The sequence below is a fragment of the Henningerozyma blattae genome, chromosome 5 (genome assembly GCF_000315915.1).
Source record: "Henningerozyma blattae CBS 6284 chromosome 5, complete genome".
Taxonomy (NCBI): Eukaryota; Fungi; Ascomycota; class Saccharomycetes; order Saccharomycetales; family Saccharomycetaceae; genus Henningerozyma; species Henningerozyma blattae.
In genome coordinates this window covers 989,428-1,013,748 of record NC_020189.1, presented here as the reverse complement: position 1 = coordinate 1,013,748, position 24,321 = coordinate 989,428, and the positions used below count along the sequence as shown (strand labels likewise).

The 24,321-nt window shown below is 30.7% G+C and overlaps 11 protein-coding genes and 1 non-coding gene across 12 annotated transcripts; 4 read left to right on the top strand and 8 right to left on the bottom strand.

The window, feature by feature from the left end:
• Positions 1 to 659: 659 nt before the first annotated feature.
• On the bottom strand, positions 660 to 731 carry TBLA0Etrna3M. Its single transcript has one exon. It is a non-coding gene; the product is annotated as a tRNA-Met (tRNA).
• Positions 732 to 1,834: 1,103 nt separating this feature from the next.
• ARL1 (Arf family GTPase ARL1) lies at positions 1,835 to 2,386 on the bottom strand (the record flags this gene model as incomplete). The annotated part of the gene is made up of 1 exon (XM_004180928.1): positions 1,835 to 2,386. One exon carries the CDS (start codon positions 2,384 to 2,386, stop codon positions 1,835 to 1,837), a length of 552 nt encoding a protein of 183 aa, XP_004180976.1.
• A 367-nt stretch (positions 2,387 to 2,753) lies between these two features.
• TYR1 (prephenate dehydrogenase (NADP(+))) lies at positions 2,754 to 4,109 on the bottom strand (the record flags this gene model as incomplete). Its single annotated transcript, XM_004180927.1, has 1 exon — positions 2,754 to 4,109. The coding sequence occupies one exon, from the start codon at positions 4,107 to 4,109 to the stop codon at positions 2,754 to 2,756; it is 1,356 nt and encodes a 451-aa protein (XP_004180975.1).
• Positions 4,110 to 4,349: 240 nt separating this feature from the next.
• Positions 4,350 to 4,760, bottom strand: POP7 (ribonuclease P/MRP protein subunit POP7; the record flags this gene model as incomplete). The annotated part of the gene is made up of 1 exon (XM_004180926.1): positions 4,350 to 4,760. One exon carries the CDS (start codon positions 4,758 to 4,760, stop codon positions 4,350 to 4,352), a length of 411 nt encoding a protein of 136 aa, XP_004180974.1.
• Positions 4,761 to 5,481: 721 nt separating this feature from the next.
• Positions 5,482 to 7,803, top strand: TBLA0E03990 (alpha-mannosyltransferase; the record flags this gene model as incomplete). Its single annotated transcript, XM_004180925.1, has 1 exon — positions 5,482 to 7,803. The coding sequence occupies one exon, from the start codon at positions 5,482 to 5,484 to the stop codon at positions 7,801 to 7,803; it is 2,322 nt and encodes a 773-aa protein (XP_004180973.1).
• A 261-nt stretch (positions 7,804 to 8,064) lies between these two features.
• Positions 8,065 to 9,084, bottom strand: SAE2 (ssDNA endodeoxyribonuclease SAE2; the record flags this gene model as incomplete). The annotated part of the gene is made up of 1 exon (XM_004180924.1): positions 8,065 to 9,084. One exon carries the CDS (start codon positions 9,082 to 9,084, stop codon positions 8,065 to 8,067), a length of 1,020 nt encoding a protein of 339 aa, XP_004180972.1.
• A 256-nt stretch (positions 9,085 to 9,340) lies between these two features.
• BUD13 (Bud13p) lies at positions 9,341 to 10,285 on the top strand (the record flags this gene model as incomplete). Its single annotated transcript, XM_004180923.1, has 1 exon — positions 9,341 to 10,285. One exon carries the CDS (start codon positions 9,341 to 9,343, stop codon positions 10,283 to 10,285), a length of 945 nt encoding a protein of 314 aa, XP_004180971.1.
• A 218-nt stretch (positions 10,286 to 10,503) lies between these two features.
• Positions 10,504 to 13,299, bottom strand: MCM4 (MCM DNA helicase complex subunit MCM4; the record flags this gene model as incomplete). Its single annotated transcript, XM_004180922.1, has 1 exon — positions 10,504 to 13,299. The coding sequence occupies one exon, from the start codon at positions 13,297 to 13,299 to the stop codon at positions 10,504 to 10,506; it is 2,796 nt and encodes a 931-aa protein (XP_004180970.1).
• Positions 13,300 to 13,775: 476 nt separating this feature from the next.
• On the bottom strand, positions 13,776 to 15,707 carry RLF2 (Rlf2p; the record flags this gene model as incomplete). Its single annotated transcript, XM_004180921.1, has 1 exon — positions 13,776 to 15,707. One exon carries the CDS (start codon positions 15,705 to 15,707, stop codon positions 13,776 to 13,778), a length of 1,932 nt encoding a protein of 643 aa, XP_004180969.1.
• A 241-nt stretch (positions 15,708 to 15,948) lies between these two features.
• On the bottom strand, positions 15,949 to 17,670 carry TBLA0E03940 (uncharacterized protein; the record flags this gene model as incomplete). The annotated part of the gene is made up of 1 exon (XM_004180920.1): positions 15,949 to 17,670. The coding sequence occupies one exon, from the start codon at positions 17,668 to 17,670 to the stop codon at positions 15,949 to 15,951; it is 1,722 nt and encodes a 573-aa protein (XP_004180968.1).
• Positions 17,671 to 21,416: 3,746 nt separating this feature from the next.
• Positions 21,417 to 22,805, top strand: TBLA0E03930 (C2H2-type zinc finger protein; the record flags this gene model as incomplete). The annotated part of the gene is made up of 1 exon (XM_004180919.1): positions 21,417 to 22,805. The coding sequence occupies one exon, from the start codon at positions 21,417 to 21,419 to the stop codon at positions 22,803 to 22,805; it is 1,389 nt and encodes a 462-aa protein (XP_004180967.1).
• A 994-nt stretch (positions 22,806 to 23,799) lies between these two features.
• MRA1 (Mra1p) lies at positions 23,800 to 24,148 on the top strand (the record flags this gene model as incomplete). Its single annotated transcript, XM_004180918.1, has 2 exons — positions 23,800 to 23,832; positions 23,954 to 24,148. The coding sequence occupies 2 exons, from the start codon at positions 23,800 to 23,802 to the stop codon at positions 24,146 to 24,148; spliced, it is 228 nt and encodes a 75-aa protein (XP_004180966.1).
• Positions 24,149 to 24,321: the final 173 nt, after the last annotated feature.

Sequence of the window (24,321 nt, the reverse complement as noted above, 5' to 3'; positions counted from 1 at the left end):
ATTATACTTTTTCATTGCTTGGTTTTCCTCGGAATTTCTTTGTTCATTCCATTGAGATTTTCACAATTATGGTATCAGTGCTAAGACCGTGTGACTATAAATATTTTGAGCTTGTGCATAAAACCTAAAGATGGCTTGAAAACTAGTCTTAGATTAGTGAGGCTAAATATGTAAATGAACATATATGTATAGTTGACATTCTTTATATTCATCTATTTAAAGAAGAGTATATTACATTGCAAATAAACAAATACATCCGTGCACCAGCTTTAAATATTGTCACGTAGTGTGAGTTATTTAGTCACTTGCATAAATCAGGATGACGTGATAACGGAATGAACATGTAGATTAACAAGTAAGTGAATCATGAACATAAATTCTATTTAAGAATCTAAAGCTAAAAGAATAAACTAGAGAGTTAAGGTAGAACAAAGAAGTAAGAACTAGAAAACAAAAAGAATGAAATACAAAAGATGGAAGTGTATAGTGAACAAATCGGAACGTGATAATAATAATATTTAACTTACATAGGCTCAGGTATATAGTTGTATAGTTTAATAAACAGTTAGTATTAAACTAGCAGCTAAAAAATTATACTACTGGGATTAGCAAAGCTTAAAATTGTTACAGTTACAAATATTTATTTAAAAAAAGAAACATAGCGCCGCCTAGTTTCGATCTAGGGACATCAGGGTTATGAGCCCTGCGCGCTTCCACTGCGCCACGGCGCTTCTTATTTGTTGAATTTTTAATATTAAAAACAGGTAAAAAGATTATATTTAGAAATATATAGGTTTATTCCGATTCTATTACCCATCATTAGTCTAAAGTATTGAGTTGTTCTAATATCCTATTTTGGAAATGATATTCTGTGGTTTCGATAGATATGGCAGTAGGTCCAGATATATCTTTTGTAGGGTGCTACCATCCATAGAAGTTAAAAGTAGCTATTGATTAATGTTCTATAGGAACTAACTATAAAGGTTGACAAGCATCTATTACTACAAAATATAATTGTATTAGTAATATTGTTGATAGTGTTATAAATAGCACAACATTTCTTGTCAAAATATTTTTTGGATACTTTACTTTATCTTAGAAACCTTTTAAATTAAGGATAACAATTAAGTATACAAATGAATTAATAGCCCTTAATTTTTCAAAAATACACATATTTTTATTAATATATTACCTAAGGTTTTATTCTATTTTTTAGAGCTACATCAATTTAGTGAAAATCATTGATAGTTCTATTAATTTGTGTTTTACAATGTTAAATTGTAAAAATTTCCTACGTACGACTTCTGTTATATTTTATCAATAATAATAGCATTTTCTCTTAAAAACAAATTAAAATAAAAAAAACTTCTAATAAATTGTAAGCTATTTATTATCGTAAACTAAATGTTTACAAAATAACAAAAAAAAATGAAGAATACAAACTAAAGCAGATTATCAAAGAGATATCTTGGAATAAGAGAAAATAAATTAATAGTAATTAAGTGCAAATATTTAAATATATATTTAAAATTATATGGATGTAATAGTATTAATATTAAAAAAAATCGTGTCAGTTACATAATATACCATAGCATAAGACGATTGAATATTATATTTCATACTATGTTATAATGGAATAGGTTTGAAGAAAATGAGTTGTCTTTTTAAGAATAATAATGAATAGTAGAAAATGACATGAGAATAAAACAACAATAAATTTGAAAAATTGGTAACATCAGCAAGATTGGGGTTGTCTTGTCTGCTGATAATAAATTGAATGACAAGCAAAAAGGTATTTGATGGGAATTTATCTATTATTTTTTCCCCCTGTTGTTTATAATTGCTCTTCCTTTATAACATCAATTAACCAATCCAAACCTTCGGTAATACCTTCACCTTTAATGGCGCTAGATGCCACAATGGACCAACTTCTTTCCTTTAATTCTACTAAGTTCAATTCTTTTGAGACTTCACTTGCAGTTAAGGCACCTGGCTGATCCTGCTTGTTTGCAAATACTAGTAATGCAGAGTCTTGTAACTCCTCTTCTTGTAACATCATATGTAATTCTTTTGAAGCAGTACTCATACGATCTTTATCTGTAGAATCCACAACAAATATAACTGCTGCTGTATCAGTATAATAACAACGCCAGTAAGGCCTAATACTTGTTTGACCACCTAAATCCCATACATTTAATTTTAAATTTTTATATGTTAAAGTTTCAACATTGAAACCAATAGTTGGCTTAGTTGTTACAACTTCACCTATTTGTAATCTATATAAAATCGTGGTTTTACCGGCACCATCTAAACCTAAGATAAGAATACGGATTTCTTTATTGGAGCCCCATAATTTATCGAACATTGAACTGAAATAGTTACCCATTATTAATATAAAATTTTATTGCGATTTAATTATTGTAAAGTATTATTATAAAAACAACTAAAGGAAAGAAGGGCAAAGAGGAATAAAATATGATTTTTTGATTTATTTCAATGCCAATTCTAATGCAGAAAAAATTAATATACAGTTGGCAATTGCAAAATATAAGCTTATTTGTCTGTACCTTGATTTGTTTACGTCTAAATCTTTATGAAATTGTATAATTTTTCAAATATATCTACTTTTTGTAAGATCCAGAAAACAATATTTTCCAAAACTTTGAAATGCGGGTAACAAGCAATTATAATACCGGTATAAATAAGAGACATTAATAAATAAGAGATAAATATAAAAGGATTTGGCAAAATTCCTATTTGGAACCTTCTAAAATGCATTTGATCATATCATTACCAATCTTATTAGCTTCTGGTAACATTGGTTTGAAAAAATCTTGGACCAATTCAAATTGTTTTTTATATAAGTTGAAATTTTCAAAAGTGACGATTGTAGACCATTCTCTTGCAGCAAGTACAAACTCTAAATCATCTCTTCTAAATGAATGGTCATTTATAGCAGCATCTATCGTAGCTGAAAATAAATCATTTTTAAGGAATAGATATTCTGAAACACCCAAGAAGATTCTAAACAGAGGGGTGGAACAAATCATATGATCGTATGGGTTGATCCCCAATTGATACCAAGAATCCACTATGGCTAATAACGATAGATGGCTGTTGGGTCTAATCATATCTTCATCACCCATATATTCTGCCATATTTTTAGCACGATCATCGTGTATTGTGGAAAGAGAGAATTTTTCTAAGATAGAATCATCTAATAGCAATTTAGAATGGCTTATCGAAGATGGTGAATTGAATACAAATTCCTTAGCCTTTAATAAACGATCAGTTAATTCTTGATTTTTCTTATCTAACATCAATGTAAATAATTCAGTAGCACTCGTTGAATATTGAACAATTTGTTTATGTGCACTTGGGTTTAATATAGCTAATCCTGCATAAACATGCCATTTATTTGAGTAAATTCTCATTGAAATATTGACTTTTACATTTTCTAACCCACCATTCCATTTATTGGGGCCCATTGTCCAGGGATAAACCTTCAACTTAGACCAAGCTGACCCCATGGAAAGAAAGGCAGCATGTGTCATTGCCTGTGTATCTGCAGTGATTTTATCATGTTCTTCATATGATAATTCCACAATTTTACTATTTAAACATGACATTAATGATTTAATAAAAGACAATGAGTCCTTTCTACTAGAACGATGATCAATGATTACCAGAGGTTGTCCTGTCGGATTCACATTAGGCCCATGTAATGAATGGACTGAAATAATATCTACATCTAATGGAAGATGAGCTTCAAAAGCTTTAATCTCTGGAGTCTTACAACTTGTCTGACCACCCACAATGGCAAATTGTTTTGTAGAGGGACCATATAATTTAACAATCTCATCGATGAATTCTGTTTCCACCGAATAAATGATATAATCACTAATACGTGAGACATAATGACCATTCAATAGGACTTCAAAATCTTCATCTTGATATTTTGTTTTCAATTCCTCAAAATAAATATCTTTATCACAACAAACTACTTTCCAACCATTTTGGGAAAAGATACGAGCATACATGAGTCCCATATCACCAAGTCCAATGATCCCTATTGTTTTACTTTTTTTCCATTGTTCAGCCATTGTCATTTTATTACGGATAATAGTGTAAATCTCCTTATTGAATTGTAATTACCCCTAATCAATACAAGCTTGAATACGTATATATTTATGTAGATATATACTACGGCACATCATACAAATAAAGATATTATTGAAAAACTATTATTACTCATCGCGTATAAATGAAATTTTATTCCGAAATAGTATGAAAATAGTACTATAAAATAATAATATACAAAAGAATGCTATAAATTGTAAATGGGACCCTTATGCAACCACCCGTACTTCGACACCACTGGTAGTTCTCTTTTGTAACATTTCTTCGTCACTACTGGAACCATCATCACTACTAGAGCCATCACTGCTCTTATTCTTACCTTCACTTTGAGTTATTGAATCCAATACATCAACACTCTTGATGATCACCTCACAAGTATAACCGCACTCATCTTGTAAATGACATGCTAACGATAATGTCTTTTCAACAGCTTTACCCATTCCTAGCAAAGTGATGGTACAAGACTTCCCATTACTTTTATTTTTCGAATTTGCTATCATCTTCAGTATTTGCTTCAAGGCAGATGAATATGCCATAGAGGCCTTCACAAAGAAAGTATGTTTCAACTGTTTATGGTTAAGCTGCTTGGGTGTGGGCTTATGAATGATCTTGGACTTCATTAGTGGGTTTGCTATATTCTCTTACGTTTGAATACACTTGACTTACATTCACGTTTGTAACATTTTCATACTAATACTAGTAGTGCATTTCCACGGTTATTTCCTCGGAATCGTTGCCTATCCCAATAGACAATGACTTAATTATCCGATGCTAGATTAATTGCAATAGAGTAATTACAAACTTACGAGATTAAGATATTATAGATTACGATTGATATTAATTGGTTGATGATAATATTATTTGCACGACGTGTTCTTTGTTCCGTCCCGCGCATTTCCGCATTGATTTATCCGATGAGGTGTCACTAATTATAACTACGACGATTATATACAGAGTCCAGCCATAATAAGTAGTTTCCTCTTCAATCTCAAGAGCCTTGATGGAGTGCTATAGGCAATGCTATTAAAGGTTAGGGAAAAAATGACTACTTTCGTATATATATCTTCTGGGAGTTTTAAAAGTCTTATTCCATAGGTATCCTATGAGCGAAGAATTAAATAGCCAACATGGTTTTCTGAATATGTGCTAGTGTTTGGGAGAAATTAAATGATATTGAATACGACTGTAAAACATGGATACTGATATTTATATAGAAGTATTTCAAGCTAAACTTTTTTTTTCAATATTCTAACATACAAATGAAGGTACCACAACTATATCTTGTGAAGGTACTTGTACGGCTGTAAGTGGTCAATTAAAAAAGCAACCTTTTTTTTTACAATGCTTCGTAGAGCGTTACACTCGAGAAGGTCTTTATGGCCCCACACTAGAAAGTCCTGGATAATATCTTTGTCGTTAGTTTCCATACTTTTATTAATTATAACTCATTTTACTTCTCATGATAGAGTTATAATGGTTCAATCTAAACAATATAATAATCCAATATCGACTTCATCCAGATATTCAGGATATTCTAAGAATTTGACTTCAATGAGAAGACCTGTTAGACCAGAACCTTGGGATACATTAATATCAAAAGTGGAGATCCCCTTATTTAACATGGAACCAGTTTCACCTTTGGAAATACTACCTCAATATGATGAGGATATTAAAAATAAGAAATTAAACAATTGGAATCCTACAAAATTGAAACAATTGAAAAAATTTGATCTTTTGGATGATTCAATAAAATGTAAATTTTATTTCAGAAACCTTTTTGCAATGGATATGAATTGGTCCAATGATCTGGATATCATATCATTTGATATCAATGATCATGATAAGGAGTTTTATGAAAAAATTGAAAAAAAATTTAATATACAATTATCTGAAATTGATAAAGAAACTGATTCGGATTATTATAGTAATTCAACTCGTTATTATAAGAGGAAATATGAAATTGGATTAGCATTTCAAAGAATGAGAATTTATGAATCTTGCTTCATGCACGAAACCCCTCCAATTGAGCTATCCGAAATTTTTAATTCTAATAATGATACAGATCTAGAAACCACAATCTTGACAAATCTTCACGAGACTTATTCAGAAATTTATTCCATGGTAGAACATGACGATTATTTGGGTGATTATCAACAGAGTAATTTTAAAGATTCAAATCAATTCGATTTGGAACATAGAATGTTTCCCTTTATCGAATCATTTAGCAATGCAGAAGAATTTAAAAACGTAATACCAAGGATTAGAAGAAACGCAAAATTATTACCAAATGGTCATTTACCAATATTAAATTCAGAAAATAAAACCGATTCATATGAATTTAAATATGACTCAACAAAATCAATTTGGTCAAATTGGCAATTAATGAGTTTAGCAAAACGTGGGATTGTCTTATCGTTTGCCGATGAACACATTACTTGGGCATTAAAGTTATTAGCTACTTTGAGATACCAAAATACAAAATTACCTATTCAAATTGTTATGAAAGATGGTGAAATCTCTCGTGAAAATATTGCCAAGTTATCTGATGCAGCTACTGGGTTTCTACATCTTGATTCTTCCGATGTTAATGCTACATTTACAGAATTAGATTTATCTTTCATTGATGTAACAAATACTTTGTCAACTAATTATAAGAAGTCATTTGAAAAATTCAAAAGCAAATGGGTAGCTACTATGTTTAACCTTTTCGAAGAATTCATTTTCTTAGATATTGATACTATCTCTTATGTCGATATGGATTATTATTTTAATACTGAACAATATCTAGATTCAGGCTCTTTATTCTATAGAGATCGTACTCTAACCTTTAAGTTACCTGAAGAAAAATGTGTAGGTATTTTTGAAGGGATATCTCCAAAATTATTTGAAGCCAAATATTTCCATAATTATCCAGTTATTCAAAGGGAATATGTTTTAGAACAATGTGAAAAATATTTGACAATTGAAGAAATCTTATTTAGAAGATTTTTTAAAGATAAATTTGCCTTCCAAATGGAGTCTGGTCTTTTAACGATAGATAAAAATCAACATATACTTCCTTTAGTAATGGGGTCATTCATGCATCTAGCACGAAAAGTTGGATCTTGTGCTTATGGGGATAAAGAATATTTTTGGCTAGGCTTTGTAGCTGCAGGTCATAAATTTAGATTTGATGAAATGAATCCTGCTGCTATTGGTAAATATGATAAAAAGGGGAAGGACTCCGGTGAGATTTGTGCAATTCAATTAGCACATATTTCAAGCGATCATCATTTATTATGGTTAAATGGTGGTGGGAATAACTGTAAAGTGGATGGTGAATATAAGATAGATTGGAAATCAAATAATGCATACGTTCATGACAATTTCAAATCAGAGAAGGAACTTCAAGATTATTATGAAAAGACTCCAGTGCCTTGTGATTTTGCAATTATCTCTGATGATAATGGAGATTCTTGGGGCCAAAGATCACACCATTGCCATGGCTATGAATGGTGTGCTCGTTACTCAAGAGAATTAAAAGATTATTCCTATTCGGCAAGACAACATAGGGGTACATTGGTGGAGTTCTCTAAAGAAGAAAGAGATTATATTTATTATTCAAATGAAATTTGGGCAATTTATGATCAAGCCTGGACTGGCTCACTAGAATTAATTGATTAAACTTCATTTTTTTTATGAAGCTCCATTACATTTTTACATTTTTATATATTTTGCTCTTAAATTTGATATTCATAGATCTCATAATGACATTTTTTCTAAAGACTGATCTTTCTTGTGCAAACATACTACTTAATGTGTTTCTATATAACCATTTTAAAATCTATATTCATATAATATATATACGTTAACCCGACTTATAATCAAACTAGTTAAGGATTAACGGTATTTTACAACTACTACTAATAATTGACAACATACATTCTATCTCATATATACTTCTAAATTTTCCTTTTCCCAATGAAAGTCACCATTATCTGTTATATCATTTAGTTTATTATTCTTGAAGATATATTTTCTTTCCCAAGGCGGAATACTATTATTACATGCTATGCTAAATCTCTTTATAGTTTTATTTTTTAAAATTTCTCTTGATTTTTCTCGATCTGTTTTATTCTCTTGTGTTGTAGGGAAATCAAGTCTACCAAATCCTGGTGGTGAAACCGATCGTTCCCTAATATGGATCTCTTCAACATGCCGGTCTCTCATCTCTTCAAATGTCATAAAGATTGGATGTACTTTTCGCCCTCGTTCAGAAGGCTCGTAACTACTTTTACCATGACTTTTAAAATTGCTTGGGTTAACATCATCGTTAGGCTTAAAATCTTCCAAGATCCAGGGATTTTTCGTTATAGGATTTACATTAAAGTTTATTAAGTCACGTTTTCCTTTTGTTATTTTCTGTTTCTTTTGCTGATTTACTTTCAGGTTATCTTGCTTATCCTCTTGTTTTAGTTTAATAAGTATATTTGTTTTACATTGATCAAACGAATTTTTACGTTTGGAGATTAAATTCTTAGGGGGTTCTCTATTATTTTCTAATTCTGGGGAATGGAAATTAGTATTCTCATTAATACTTTTCATATTATTATCGTTCTGTGAATTTTTTAAGGGGGAACTAGTTTGTTGAATATTAATAATTGTCTCATTTTCATCTTCATCTTCACTGTCTGTCGTGAATTGACCTAGTTTGTGCAAATAAGGATTTTCTATTGGATTATCATTTAAATTACTGAACTCTTTCTTAATAAAAGTAGGTGAATAAGTAGATGGATTTTTCACTCTTGACTGAGTAGTAATAGTGACTTTAGTAGTTTCTTCACGTATTTCATTTAACCGTATTTTTAGCAAACTGGTTAATTTTTCTTGGACATAGATCAATTCTTCTATACATAAAACATTAAGTTGTTGCTCTATTTTTTGAATATGCTTCGAAACAACCATATATTACCTAGTGAAAAGTTTGGTTACAGCCTCTAAATTATTCTTCGTATTTTACAACATGCAGTTTAAAAGCTGTTGCATTAAAGGCTTATTTAGTTTAATAAAGCTAACGCGTTTTTTAAGTCATCGATTTTAATTATAAACCTCTCCAGAAAACCAATATTTACAAGGGCTACATTAAAACCTTAAAATATATACATACATATATGCTTAATTTAAAACATTAGAAGATATAATAATCCATCACGACTACAATATGTCTATAAATGATTATCTGTCAAAAACATATGGCCCTGCCAAGAAGGAAAAAAGCAAAAAGAAATCCAAAAAACAAACTAAAGGAGTATTTGATGATAACGAAACCCTAATTTCATATACCTCAGCTAAACAAGAACAAAAAACCGAAAAGTTATCCACTTTAAATATTACGGACAGTAGTAACGTCACAACGTTAAATAATATTCCTCTTTCATCAGCACCGACAACTTTAAATTCAAAAAGCAGGAAAGATAATAAAAATTTATGGAAAAACTTATCAACTAATGAATTATCGATACAAAATAATGAACCTGATATTAAAAAACAAGAAAAAAGTAATATAATAAAGCTATCGTCAGGAGCACATGCAGGCTTACAAACTGCTGAGGATGTTGAGAAGCAATTGAAGGTGAACGAAGAATCAGCAAAACAACTTGCTAATTCTGCTCTCTCACCTAATGCACAAAACGCCCCAACAATTTATCGAGATAGATTTGGTAGAAGAATTAAAAATATAGATTTGCAACGAGAAGAAGAAAGTTCAAAAGAGGAGTCAAGGAAGAAAATCCAAGAAAAAAGTTTAAGAGAATTCAATATGGGTGAACTTCAGAAATATATGTTAGATAATAATTTGAAAAATCCTCCATCAATACAAAATGCTTCTAGTGCTAGGCAAAAGGCCTTAAAGGATCTAGAAGACCCTTTAGCAAACTTTAATTCAGATATATCGTCAATCAGTAAAACTCCAAAAACTGCTCCTCATACTTTCTTTGGAAGAAAAATATATACCAAAGCATATCCAGAGAATAGATTCGGAATTGCTCCAGGATGGAGATGGGATGGTGTTGATCGATCTAATGGGTTTGAACCCAAATGGCTAGCCAAGAGAGACGAATTAGAAACTAAAAGAGTGGAAAAATATACTATGCAAGAAGAATTTTAAGTAGTCATATAGTAGCTCGATAATACAATAAACTATGCCTTCATGATTACTTACATAATTCTTCAGATATGTAATACCTTATAGAATAAGGGAACTCATAAATCCTAATAATGAAAAAAAAACTCTTTAATTAATGTTACAATTATAATTACAATTAAATACTGCTATGCAAAAGGTTAATATATATTACCAAATCAACATAAAAGGTTATTATATTATTAAACGCGATTAGTTAGACGAATAGATCTTCTCATTCCTTCACCCAATATGATTAATTTATCTTCTTGTTGTAATCTAGAAAGTGTTTCTGAAATTTCTGAAGTATCAACTCTATCTTGCGAATTATCATTAATTTGTTTAATTAAAGCATTCAAACTTAGAGAATCCGATGGATTTTCAGTCAATATTTTGATAATTTCCTTTGCTAAATCCTCTTGCATTTTTCTTTGAATAACTGATTTACCTGTTTGAATCAAATTCATATCAATTTTACCGGTCTTTGGATCAGTAGCATACTCTTTAATTGCTGATTTAATCAATCTAACTGCTTCATGAACATCTGACACATCAACAGTTTCTGATAATCTCATTTTAGCATGTGCTTCTGATAAACGAATCATACTTTCTAACTGTCTAGTTGTAGCGGTAATTCTCTTTTCATCAGATCTAGAATCATCACCCATCTTACGCATACCAACATAAGCTCTAACTAATTCTGTTTTTGCACTTTCTGAGATAACTGGGTGTATATTTTCCTTAGCATAATTAATATACATTGTTAAAAATTCTATTGGGAAAATGTCAGACTTGGAAACATGCTTTGGCTTATCTTCTAAATATAAGCTTGTTAAATGTCTTGCTAATTCTCTATCAGTAGATTCATCTACTTTATCAAGGACTAAATAAACTAAGTCAAATCTAGAAAGTAGTGGAGGAGGTAAATCAATGTTTTCAGTAACAGGCAAACTTGGATTATAACGTGAACCTATTGGATTAGCACTTGCTAAGATAGAACTTCTAGCATTTAATGTGGTGATAATACCAGCCTTGGCAATAGATATTGTTTGTTGTTCCATAACTTCATGCAAAACAGACCTAGTCGAATCACTCATTTTATCAAATTCATCAATACAACAAATACCACCATCTGATAAGACCAAGGCACCACTCTCTAAAACTAATTGCTTTGTATCCACATCTCTGGTAATATACGCAGTTAGCCCCACAGCTGATGAACCTTTACCAGATGTATAAACCCCACGTGGAGCAATTTTATGAACATATTGTAATATTTGAGATTTTGAAGTTGAAGGATCACCACATAATAATATATTTATATCACCTCTATATCTACCCCCCTTTTTAAACGTTTTATTTGTACCACCGAATAACTGTAATAATATACCTTTTTTGATATCATCTAATTCAAAGATACTTGGTGCAATGGATCTAGCCAAAGTTTCATAAATATCGCTTCTTAATGCAGCTTGCTTAATACTTTTTACTTCTTCATCAGAGACCGGTCTTACCTCTTGCACTTCATTGTGATCAATTTTATTTTGTAAAAGTTCTTGCTCGACAGTAGAAGTATCTATGCCTAACCTCTTATCTGAAACTTTTCTAATATGAACCACATCAATATAAGTCTTATATAATGATTTTAAAACACGTTGTCTTGAGTTAGGTCTAATTGGAATTGATCTGAAAGTGCCAGTAACTTCAACTCTATCACCAGCACGACAAGCATCCACTAATTCATCATAAACACATAGTGAAACTGAGTGAGGAGTTTGACCATCAGGTACTAAATCTGGAGTTTCTTGTAATTTGACTACTTGTTTATCAGCAAATGAACATCTATTATGAATTAGAGACATGGAGTTAGCCTCATTACAATCAACACGTTCACATCTTGTTGGCTCTTGAATAACACCTCTATCAATCTCTACTGCCAGTGTATGATCACAAACATTACATTTAAAGAATGCCACTTTCATATCAGGAATTACAGGAGTAGATCTTAATACTAAACCTTTAATACTAATCAATTTATCTATATCTTTGGGGTTTAATTCACGAACACCTCTTGAACTGTCCACATTATAAGGTCTAACTTTATAGAATTTAGTTTCGATATCATCTAAATCAAAATCTAATTGGTTATCCACCACTAATGAAACCATACAATCTTTAATAGTTTGATCCATGATGGAAATAACTTCTTGTGGATAATTTAACAATTGATGATATAGTTCCTCTGTTTGATTAAATGACAATAGATTCCTTGTATCTAAATTCAAATTACAAGTACCCAAATTTCTCATTTCGTTCAATTGGTTTACATAATATAATTCCTCATCAGTTGTATTGTTTATAAGTTCTGTTCTGCCATCTAATATTTTACGGTATTTATATTTAAATGACATTAAGAAATTACGGAAATTGTTTGCACATTCATGAATACTAACATTAGTACCCCAAATGATTCTCAATGGTTCAGAAGCTTCTGTAGGAGGACCAGAAGAAGAAGAAGAAGCCGGATGGCTCATACTATTTGAATCGAAATCAACAATTCTTCTAGGGGATGACAAATCTGAAGCATAAATATCGTTTCTTCTTCTATAACCTGGACGGCCATCTAATGATGAATGTGGCAATGAACCATCAGTACGAATATCAGAATATAACGTATTACCGGGTGTTCTAGTTCTGGATCCACTACTTCTTTGAGAGCTACGGATATCTGAATCTGGATGTTGTTGAGTTGAACCAGTAGAGGATGGATAACGAAATGGAGATGATCCTACTACAGCTCCCACATTTCTATTATGATCTTGGTTACTTCTTGGACCACTATCACGTTCATAAGTATCTGGTTGTGAAGATGAGCTTGGATTGAAAAATAAAGCTGGAGAGGAAGGCTGTTGTGGCAAATCGTCAGTGGTACGGATAGGTGATGAGGCCGATTCAGCTGGCCCAGTCACTGGTGAACTTGGTGTTGGAGTTTGAGACATAACGAAACGTTTTGTTTAAGTTTAAAGTGTATAATATTATTTTATTCTATTTTTTTTCTCTCTCTCTTTTATTAAATTTCTTGAACAATAGACTGTAATGTAAAGCCCTATAAACGAAAGTTATACACTTAATCAACCATGAAATGTAAATAGATCCTGGATTCACCAATAAGGGATATGTTTTGCAATTTTTTAATTAGTGATTACCTATTGTGTAAAAATCAATTAAAGATCCATTATTATTCATACTTTAATCGATTTACGCGATGCTTAAGAATTGCCGAGATTCTTTTTTTTTTTTCTACTTGCGCAGCCGTTTTACCACATATAGAAATCTTAGTGCAGGTCGTGTTGCGGGTAATTAGAGCCGTCTAGAGTGATGATCTGAAGTAATACCAATATCAATCATGAATAATATATTAGTTTATTTGACCAAAAAATATAAACAGATGCATACATTGATATTCAAATTTCTATTAGCTTGATGCTTGCTGTAAGAGTGCTTTGTCCTTAATATCCCAAATCTTGGATGTATTGCCAACCCCTCCTGAGCTTCTAATGGCATAATGCTTAATAGTATTTTTGATAGTCTGTTTGTTATAGTTTGGCAATTTATGCTGAACGATTTCAGTTATTGTACCTAATGAAAAGTTACTGCCATTAATTTCCTTTATTAGTTTCAAGATATCATTCATATCTGTAATAATTGTTTTTGGTTTCTTTGGAGTGGAGGATCCTTGACTAGATATGGCTCCAGGTGTACCTTCTTTGCTTTCATTATCGTCTAACGAACGTTTATTTTCATTGTTCACTAATGATGCCAAGTCTTTTTTACTTGAATTATTAGAATTGATTTTTGTTACTGGAGTGTAATTTGGATCAATTGGGAATTGAGTATCTGGTATTAAACAAATGGCCGATAAATTGTGGAAATATTCTTTATCTTCTATGTCTAATTGTTCGATATCAATTTTTAAATGGACTGTAGGGATTAAAGGTCCCATAATCTTTCTTTTCTTTGTCTTGCCATTAGTATCATTAGACTCATTAGCTAAGAACCCATCGAATTCACCATCACTTGGTTCTTCATCTTCATCATCTTCATCATCTTCATCTCCACTTTCCAAATTATCCACCTCACCTTCATCATCTTCTTCATTTACCCATTCTAAATCAGAATCATATTCATAATTATAACCGGTTTCTTTTGTACTGAATGGATTTATCCTTGGTAGGATGATTTCTTTAGAATATGTACCAATATATGGTGGTCTTACATTTTCATAAAATTTTATATATTTATGAGGTATTGTCTTTAAAATCTTTTGTAATTCTTCATCAGTTTTATCCTTAGAAGTCATTTGCTGTAATAATTTAACTGCTGTATATTCAATGGGGTGACCTCTATTCATAGTTTTAGTTTTTTGCGATTCTAACCAAGTTAAAATGTCAGTATTAATGCCATTATTAGTTTCATTATCCGAACCAAATAATAAAGAATCAATTTGATCAATATTTTGCAATGATTTATATTTGAATAGTTCCACATTATCTTTACAATAAAATGGTTTAAAATAATTAGAATATTCTGTTTCATTAGAAGTTTTTAAGTTGGAATCTGAAACTCTTTTAAAGAAATTGACAATTCTTGATTGTGCGCGTTCTTTGGCATCCTCTTTAGCCCTTTTCTCATCCAATAGTCGTTGCTTTTCTAATTCTTTTTCTTTCTTTAATTGATTCCTTTGTTCTTCACGCTCAAGTTTTAACTTTTCCTTTTCTCTTTTCTCTTCAGCTAATTTTGCCTCTTTTAATCGTTTGGCTTCAGCTAATTTCTCTTCTTTTAATCTTTTAGCTTCTGCTAGTTTTTCTTCTTTCAGACGTTTGGTTTCAGCCAATTTTTCTTCTTTTAAACGTTTGGCTTCTGCTAGTTTTTCTTCTCTTAAACGTTTAGCTTCTTCTCTTTGTAGTTCTTTTTTCTTTTTTTCAATTGATCTTTGTTGCTGCTTTTCTAATTTTTCCTTTAATATAGCTTCTCTCCTTTTAGTACTTTGCTCTTTTCTATTTATATTATTTGTTAAATCTTCCTTCTTGGAAGAATTATCTGGAATAGAACCATTTTTTTCGACATTATTTGTAGAAGTTAATTTTACATTATCATTATTTGATGGTATGCTTTCATTAATTGACTCATTGATATTTGAATCCTTAGTAATTGAATCGCTTGGGTTTTCATTTAGATTTTCATTTAGATTTTCATTTAGATTTTCATTTGCCTTTTCATTTAAATCATCATTATCAGATTCGATTTGAATTGGCTCAATTTGACTATTTTTTTTAATAATTTTATTATTTACATTTTCTTGGAAAAAAGATAAGATACCTTTTTTTGAATTTGAATCTTTTTCCATTGTTTTGATGATTTTCAGTTCAATCAAAATATATATCAGAGGATAATATTATTTAATATATGATTAAAGAATAGTCTTTTAATCTTTTGAATATTCGGTCATTGCTAATTTTTTTTTCTTTCTTTAATACACGTAATATTTGATTCGGGTATAATAACGCGTAAAATAAAAAGACATTATTAATATTAATATATATATATATATATATATATATATATTCTATATGGGTATATGTAATTTATTAGTGATATTCTTCACCTTCGGATAAATAAGATGGGTTTGAAGGATCTATAAATGTTTTATTTTCAATATATAATTTCCGTTTATTATGAAGAACGTTAAGGTTTTTATGATCTGGATTAACATTAAAATTTTTTGGTTTAAATGCAAATTTTTCTCTTTCCTTAGACATAGTAGGTTCATAACTTTCGTAAAATCTTTTTTTAACTTCTTGTGAATCTGCAATCTTTTTATGATTATGATTATGATTATTATTATTATCATTTTCAGAAGCGTTATAAGTATAATTTGTAGAATTTGAATAAGTTTTGATTTCAGGTTGATAATTATTATTTACATTCCCATAAAAGATATTTTCAGTAGATATTGGGTTATATGTATGAGAACTATTATCATTACAATAATTGATATTATAATTATATTTCACATAATAATGTTTGTTTGGTTTTTCTCTTTTCTTCATTGTATTTATACCGGTACTTGAATTTGATATTGTATTTGAGATTGGATTAAAATTTGAATTATCAAATTTTTGAATTTGATTTTGAACAATACTATTTGGCTTTTTTTTCTCTTTGAATAAAACTTGTGAACATAATTCTAAATTTTTTTTCAATTGGAAAATTTTAGAATGATTAAAAGATTGCTTTAATTCTTTCGAAGGAGTCTTTGAATCTTGAGGGAAAATTTCCAATTCTTTAACAATTAAAATTGTATTTAGAATTTCATCTTTTAGAAATTCAATATAATCCAATGAAGTATTACTCTCGTCATTTGAAGTGAAAAATGAAGATATTAAAAAAATCAATTTTTTAGAATATTGATTTTTCATTAATTCAAAATTTAAAGTACTTGACAAAGTTCTAATTAAATTAATGATTTCATTTAAATTATCATTCAATTTATCGGTTAAATTATTATTATTCTGAGCAAAATTGTTAGTTAATTTAATTTTTTCAAATTGAATGTTCAAATCTTTTAAATCTTTCAAAATTTCCATGGATATACAATGATCAATGATATTACATGAATTTATATTTAAAACAAGGTTTTCCAAAAAGGGGAAGATGGAATCTTTGAAAGTTATATAATTTAATTGCATTTCTGAATTAATAGATGCCTCTGTGTTGTTGGAATCCGGACGATCACCTTTATAGGGAGATACCTCTACATTTAGTGGGGGGAGGACCAGTGGAAGTGGAAGTGGAGGTGGAGGAGTAGAATTACTGGAATTTTGTAAATTTAAATTTTTAATATTTAAAATTTTTTGTTTTAAAAATTTCAATTCTTTTTCCTTTAATTCCAATTCTTGTTTTAAAAATTTATTTTGATCTTTCAAAAGATTCTTATCATCACCACCATTCTCTTCATCATTCGAATTTTTTTCACAATTGACATCATTAATTATATCGTCTTCTAATGAACCTATATAAGAATTGGAAATAGAAGTATTTGGATAATTGGAACATTCGAAAGTTGTTAACCCATTTTGGAAACTTGAAGAAGAATCCTCCAATAGAGAATCATTGGGTAATTTGTTTTCAGTATTATTAAGATCATTCTGGAAAGGGACTAGTTTTTCCTTTATAGGCAATTGCAATTTATCTATGGGGAGATCCACGACCAAAGGTAATTCTGAAGCTTTTATAAAAGACATATGATTAAATTTTTCAACCATTCTAGCCACACTATAAGTTTGAGTGTCTATTAATTGGTTATCCATTTTGAGAATATACAAGGATAAGCAAGTCTGAAAAGTGTAATTATATATATTTATAAAAAAAACCCAGAATAATCATATATATATATTGAATATGTTTGTGTAATTTTCATCTATAAATAACCGCCCAAGCTACTAGAAGTGTCACGCCAGAAATCTGGTGACGTGAAATCTGGCGACACAAAATGCGGATGGAAATCAAAGCGACAATCGAAAATACTAGCGACACAAATTCTATATGACGCAAAGCGAGATGGAAAACAAGGCGACGCGAAATTTGACGACACGAAATCTCTGTGACCTCTTTGAGTCTCCTCAGGACTCCCTAGACTTCCCAATCTGTCTAATCCCTTAACATAAAAAGTGCCGGAAACGGAAATCAGCTGATATGAGTTGAAGAAGCGGCGCACTCACCCGAAACGGAAATGTCGGCTTTGCCAGGGGCTTAAGATCCGCAGAGATCTCGGCAGCGTGGCCAAAAAAGGAAACGCCGTGCAGGGCGAGATCCCCTGCTATCGTAAACATGTGACCGTAGATGGTCTATTATGTCTTGTTTCTTTTTTTCTGATTTCTGATTTCTGATTTCTGATTTCTGATTTCATTTTTTCTTTTCCATGCATACTTCGATGGCCGAGATAGATGTAACGAGACAATACAAGAAAAACATAACAAGAGTAGATCTATCTAGAAAATATAGAAAATGGAAAATGGAAAATGGAAAATGGAAAATGGAAAATGGAATCTGATACTAGATAAGAAAATAAAATAACTCGATCGAAAGACAAAACAAGATTGAATATGATAGAGTAAACTGAGAGTCACGTAGAGTAGTGCAGAGCAAGCAGAGCGTAAGCGTAGAGCAAGTGTAGAGCAACTGTAAAATAGAGAAATATAAACAAATATGTCTTGCCCAAAACTCCTACACTATAAGTTAGTAAGAAGAATGGCATTTACCACGCGATCATTCCAAGATTGACAAAATGGGGAAAAATGCCACTTCTTGCCCAGGAATGTGTGCCGATATTTATTAGTAAAACCTCATTTCTACGACAAGGTACAGAATAAGGTTAATGTTCATGTAAATTATCCGGCTGATCTACCAGAGGGGTTCAGAAACAACCGCAGAACAGCCGACACGTGTCATTTGTTCCAACGTCTAGGAGAGAGAATTAACTCCCTGCTTCTTTCCAGATAGGCTTTAAGCTAAATGACCCGTTAAAACATGCCTATTTGATGTTGCCCTACAAAGCCTGCCTGTGGGATCTTGTTCCTACTATATCTGTGATCCCTATGGGTAAAAAATCAGAGAGCTAGAAACAAAAGAAGAAAAAAAGAAAGAAGAAAATTGTTTATTACAAAAATGCCTTCAACTATTATTCTAGTCTTGCCTACAGTGATCACCAGTGACCCGTTTGGGCAAGATTTGATGGATCGATAGATCCTTGATCATTTTTCATAAATTACTTTTAGATTTATAATGAAAAATTTCCAAATGGATTATTGGAATTTTCCCGATGCTCTCAAGATGGCTTAATTTCTCATTTTTTTTTTGTCACAATTGGCCAATATCCTAATTGTTTGATTTTTACTATTAATCAAATTTATCTTATAGGAAATGTGGCCTGCTGAAAAGGAGACATCCAAAACTTCCAGATTCTTGCTCTCCTTGTTATTACTCTTGCTCCTCGTCGTCCTCCGCCTCGCCCCCCCCCCCCCCCAGATTGTTTCTGTTTTCGTAAGTACCTACGAGAATTCGACTGTTTCAATGTATCGTGGCCTTGTTCCAAAACGTCCCGTAATCGTAGTCTCGTCATTTTAACGTCGTACGACTACTAACATCTCAGGAACTTCTAGCGGGGTCCACCAAACAAACTTTTCCGTCTACGTATATTTTTTTTTCTCTTTAGGAATTACTCTTGCTGCATTAAAATCTTAATACTATAATTTTGCTGTAATATTTGAATCACGGGCTGTTAAATTAAAGTAGAGGGAGCCCTAGATCCTAGTGCAAATATGTATAGTTTTGGGGTTTTTTACACATCATGCACCCTACAAAGGGACTTGAGCTCGCCGAGACTAGTATTTCTGACAAGTCCTATAAGAATGCTTTGTAGTACACACATCTCACTGCCGAAGGAGTTTGGGAGTCATCGTGACGGATACGTTGTCACCTTCTATGAATCTCACTACGTCGTTACGAACAAGACTTTTGCATATTGGTAGTATCTTCAATTTCCTGGACCCGCATTTTGTTGAGAAACAAAAGAGTGTTGATCGAGGGGCTCAGATGGTCCAGTAGCAGTCGTGGTCGCAGTGTTAGTCGTGTAAAAGAACCGCACGTAATTATGCTCCTCCTCTCTTGTAACTCACCTTATTGAAGAATTTTGAAAATCATACCGATATAGACCTTGCGAATAATTAATAATCAAACAAATAAACAAACCTACTTAGGATATCCACTGATCGATTTCCTTTTTTCTTTTTTCTTGCACTGGCTAAATAAAACACTCTTGGCTTTGAGACTCCAGAAAATGTTGGTTTTGCAAAAAAAAAATAAAAAAAATACATTTGCAAGGTCCACTACAGTTGCTACTGTTATTGTAATTTGCTACTGCAATTGCCTTGTTATGTACTAAACTTAATCTCTCCCAGACGTATATCAATGAACTTTTAGGTAACAATTTAATTGATTATCTGTTCATTGGTAATACGGACTACAAACTTCTTAGCTTTACCCTTTCTCGTAACTTCGATCAATTCAAACTTATATGCACGGAGAGATCTCCAATATATTTCATATAAATACATATGGAAAATTCCTAATAACAAACAGATCTCTCATATTTGTACTGTACCCTGAACTTGATTATTATTTTTCTTGCTTTTTTCTTTAACGTTGTTTTCTATATATTTTTACATGTATTTCTACATAATTTTTTACATTTACTTTTACTCCTTTTTTCTGTTTTCCTTCTATTTCATTTTCTAATTCTCCTTCTCTTGTTCCTTTAATATTTGTTTATAATTATTACATTTATTTTTATTTTTGTTATTATAATTTTCTTTTTTTTTTTAAATTGCTTAATTTTTTTTGTCTTTTAAGGTTAATCTCGCTTCTTATTTTTAATTTTTTTCTTATTTCTTTCTAGGATTTTCTTGCGTGGAAAAAGATTGACTTATTTTTATTACAGTTTGATCTACATAACAAACTAGAAAAACTCTTTTTTCCCCTTTTTCCCCATCTCTAATCAAAGATTTTCAAACATTTAACAAATTAAAACATTAAAAAATAAAAAATAATTTGTAATAATAAAAATAAAAGATTAAAATTTAGCATAAAACCAAATCAAATAAATTATTAATCAGAAGAGGTAGAAGTAAGAGAAAAAAAACAAAGGAAGAAGAAAAGGAAGAAGTATAATCAAACTTAAAAAACCAAAACAAATTCGAACATAATAGTTTCATTTCTATATTTTTATTCCTTCACCCCACTTTGCTGATCTTCAATTTTCGTTTGTTCGTTTATCTTTCCCCCAATTTTGTAAAGATCAACCTTGAATTTCTTAATACTAATATTAATAAGCATATCAAATTACTAACTACCTCCACGGATACTTAATATATTAATTAAATTTTCATTATTTAAAACCCTTTTTCTGCCATTTTTTCCTTTTTATTTTTATTTTTTTAATACGTTATACCCAAACTAATACCTGGAATATTCAATCTTTTATTTTATTCCAAGTTAAATGATGATAAATACTACAAGACACCAATCTTTCTCATTCCAACCTTCTTCTCATATTGATACATCTTTTTCCATATCAACAAACTCAAGAAGATCTTCCAACATGAATGATCAAACTTCCAATAATCTTCATTCAGTTACTCAATTGAAGTCCCGTCCCTTACTAGGTCATCCAAATGGTATCCATCTATCTCACCATAATAACAATAATATTCTAAATAATCATCACATGTTATCAAATAGGCCTCGTCTGTCTCTTAGCTCTCATTCGTATTCCATGGGTCATTCTCGTCCAAGACAAGCTAGTTTACCTGGGCTACCAATCCCAACTACACCAACAATAACAAACAATACTAACAATAAACCTACCTCTAATCAATATTCTCCATTATTACCAGGATTTTCGTCTCCTGGTTATATTACAAGCCCTGCTTCTACAAATGTTGCTAGTCCAGTTACAACTTCAACTCCATATATGGGTAACAACAATAATAATACAACAACTTCAACAACAACAACAACAACTACTACTACTACCAATAATAACACTAATAACGGTACAACAAACTCAAGTGCTCAAGGTTCTCCAGGTGGAGTCAGATTACCACCATTATCATCGTTAGTTGCCATAGCTAATTCTCCATCAGCCACTACAAATACATCAACATCTACTTTAACATCTCCAAATTCAATCTCATATACTAACACCACAAATAATAGTATATTAGATTTAAGAAAAAATTCTACTCATGGCTTGGGAATTTATTCCGTACCAAGTATTGATAATAGTACAACTAATGATTCAACAACTCCTCCTGCTACACCAGGCAGTGTAGCTGAATCTCCAAAGAGTACAATATCAATGCTTCATATAAATTCAAATACTAAAAATGGTGTCACCAACTTACCAACGTCAAACGCCACTCCAATAGTTTCAAACTATAATTCAACTTCAATCCATCATCCACAAATCAATCGTAATAATAGTATTCATTCTAATATTCAAATCAAATCTGAACATCAACAGCCTCCACCTCCACCTCCTGCTACTACTTTGAGTGGGAAACAATGCCCTGTTTGTGGGAAAGTTTGTTCACGTCCATCTACTTTAAAGACTCATTATTTGATTCATACTGGTGATACCCCTTATAAATGTAAATGGCTAAATTGCACAAAATCCTTTAACGTGAAAAGTAATATGTTAAGACATTTGAAAAATCATGAAAAAAAATTAGAAAAAATGAAAGAGCAAATGATTGCTAATGGTATAATAAATGATGAATATTTTGAAAGATGCTATACTGCAAATGCAAAAGTATTGGAAGTATTACATACCAAGGAAAATGAAAAGAAAAAGATTAGAAAGACTTCAGTACCTTTCAAGAAATAAAGTTACTCCTAATTACTCCTGGATCTACTTTTACTATTTATTTTTATTCTTATTTTTCCTCTTATTATTATTATTCTTTTGTTGTGATTTATAAACTCATTTATTCTATTCCCCCCCCCCCCCTTCTGTTGTTATTTTCTATTCTATTTTATCTCTCTTTGGACTCGCCCACAATTAACTCTATCAGTTTAGTTTCTTCATTCTTTCTGTTTTTTGTCTTAACTTTATTTTATTCCCAGTTTTATCCTTCTATTTTTTTTTACGTCTGACATTTTATTGTCTCCTCTTTTTAACGTTTTATTTTTTTTTTTCACATCACTGCATTTATTTCTACATTTTTTACTTCTCTCATATCTTATTATTATTATCACGACTTCTCCTTCAGTTTTCCCCCTTATTTTTATTTTTATATGTATTTATTACTTCAATTCCATTATTTTTACTTCCAAGTAACCAAGTAAGCATTTTTTTTCTATTTTCCATTGCTTCTTTTACAATCAAATCCTGCCTATTTTAATTACTCTATATATTTTACTTTATCCCCACCGTTTATATTCTAATATATTTCTATAATCCTGAATAATTCTAAATAATATTGAACTCTTCTATTATCCTTTCTTTTTTTCTCTCTACCCTATCATCACCTCCTTTCGATTCTCGGCTGTCACCTAATTTTAATTTTCTTTGCCTATATAAATTTCGAACTCAGATTTTTTTCGGCCTTAATCTAACAATATAAAACCATCCCTTAACACATAATGGACCAACGCAGTGAATTTCCTCTTCGTAATTATGTTCGATCTTTGTTTTTTTATAAGCCACTTGTTCGTTTGTTTAATATTATTTTTTAAATTGTTACTTGGATTAAGTTATTCTTAGCTAAAAACACACGTTATATTAAAATATTAATAAACTTATTTCGTAGGTTACAATTAGCAAACAGTTTCCACATATATACTATTACAGCATAATCATATAATATAACCAACAAATAATGAGACCTTCTCCATTTTTATTGAACGCAGCAGTATGTATTCCATGAAAAATTGATTATCCGAAATCAAGGATTATATTTTACTAACGTCTATGGTTGAGTTAAATCAATCTTTTGAATTTTGGTTTAATATTTTTTTGTTTCTTTTGTATAGAAAAAAGCAGCAAAATCTAGCGGTCCTCCAGTTGAATTGACACCTCTTTTCGTTGCCATTGGTGTAGCTCTATGTTCAGGTACTTTCTTCACTTATAAAAAGTTTGCCTATGATACATCGCTAAGATTAAAAGAAAATCCAAACCAATCAGGTTTAGAAGCAGTCTTAGCTAAGGCTGAAAATAAGTCGGATTAATTAAACAATTTTATCTTACTTTTCTTATGTTCTACTTCATATTATAGTTGTCTATCTATTTATTTATTCTTTATAGTTATATATTCGCAACATGTCAATATTCAGCATTCTATTTTTTGTGTTAATATCTAACACAACTACGTATTGACAATCTTTACTCATTGATCATCGGT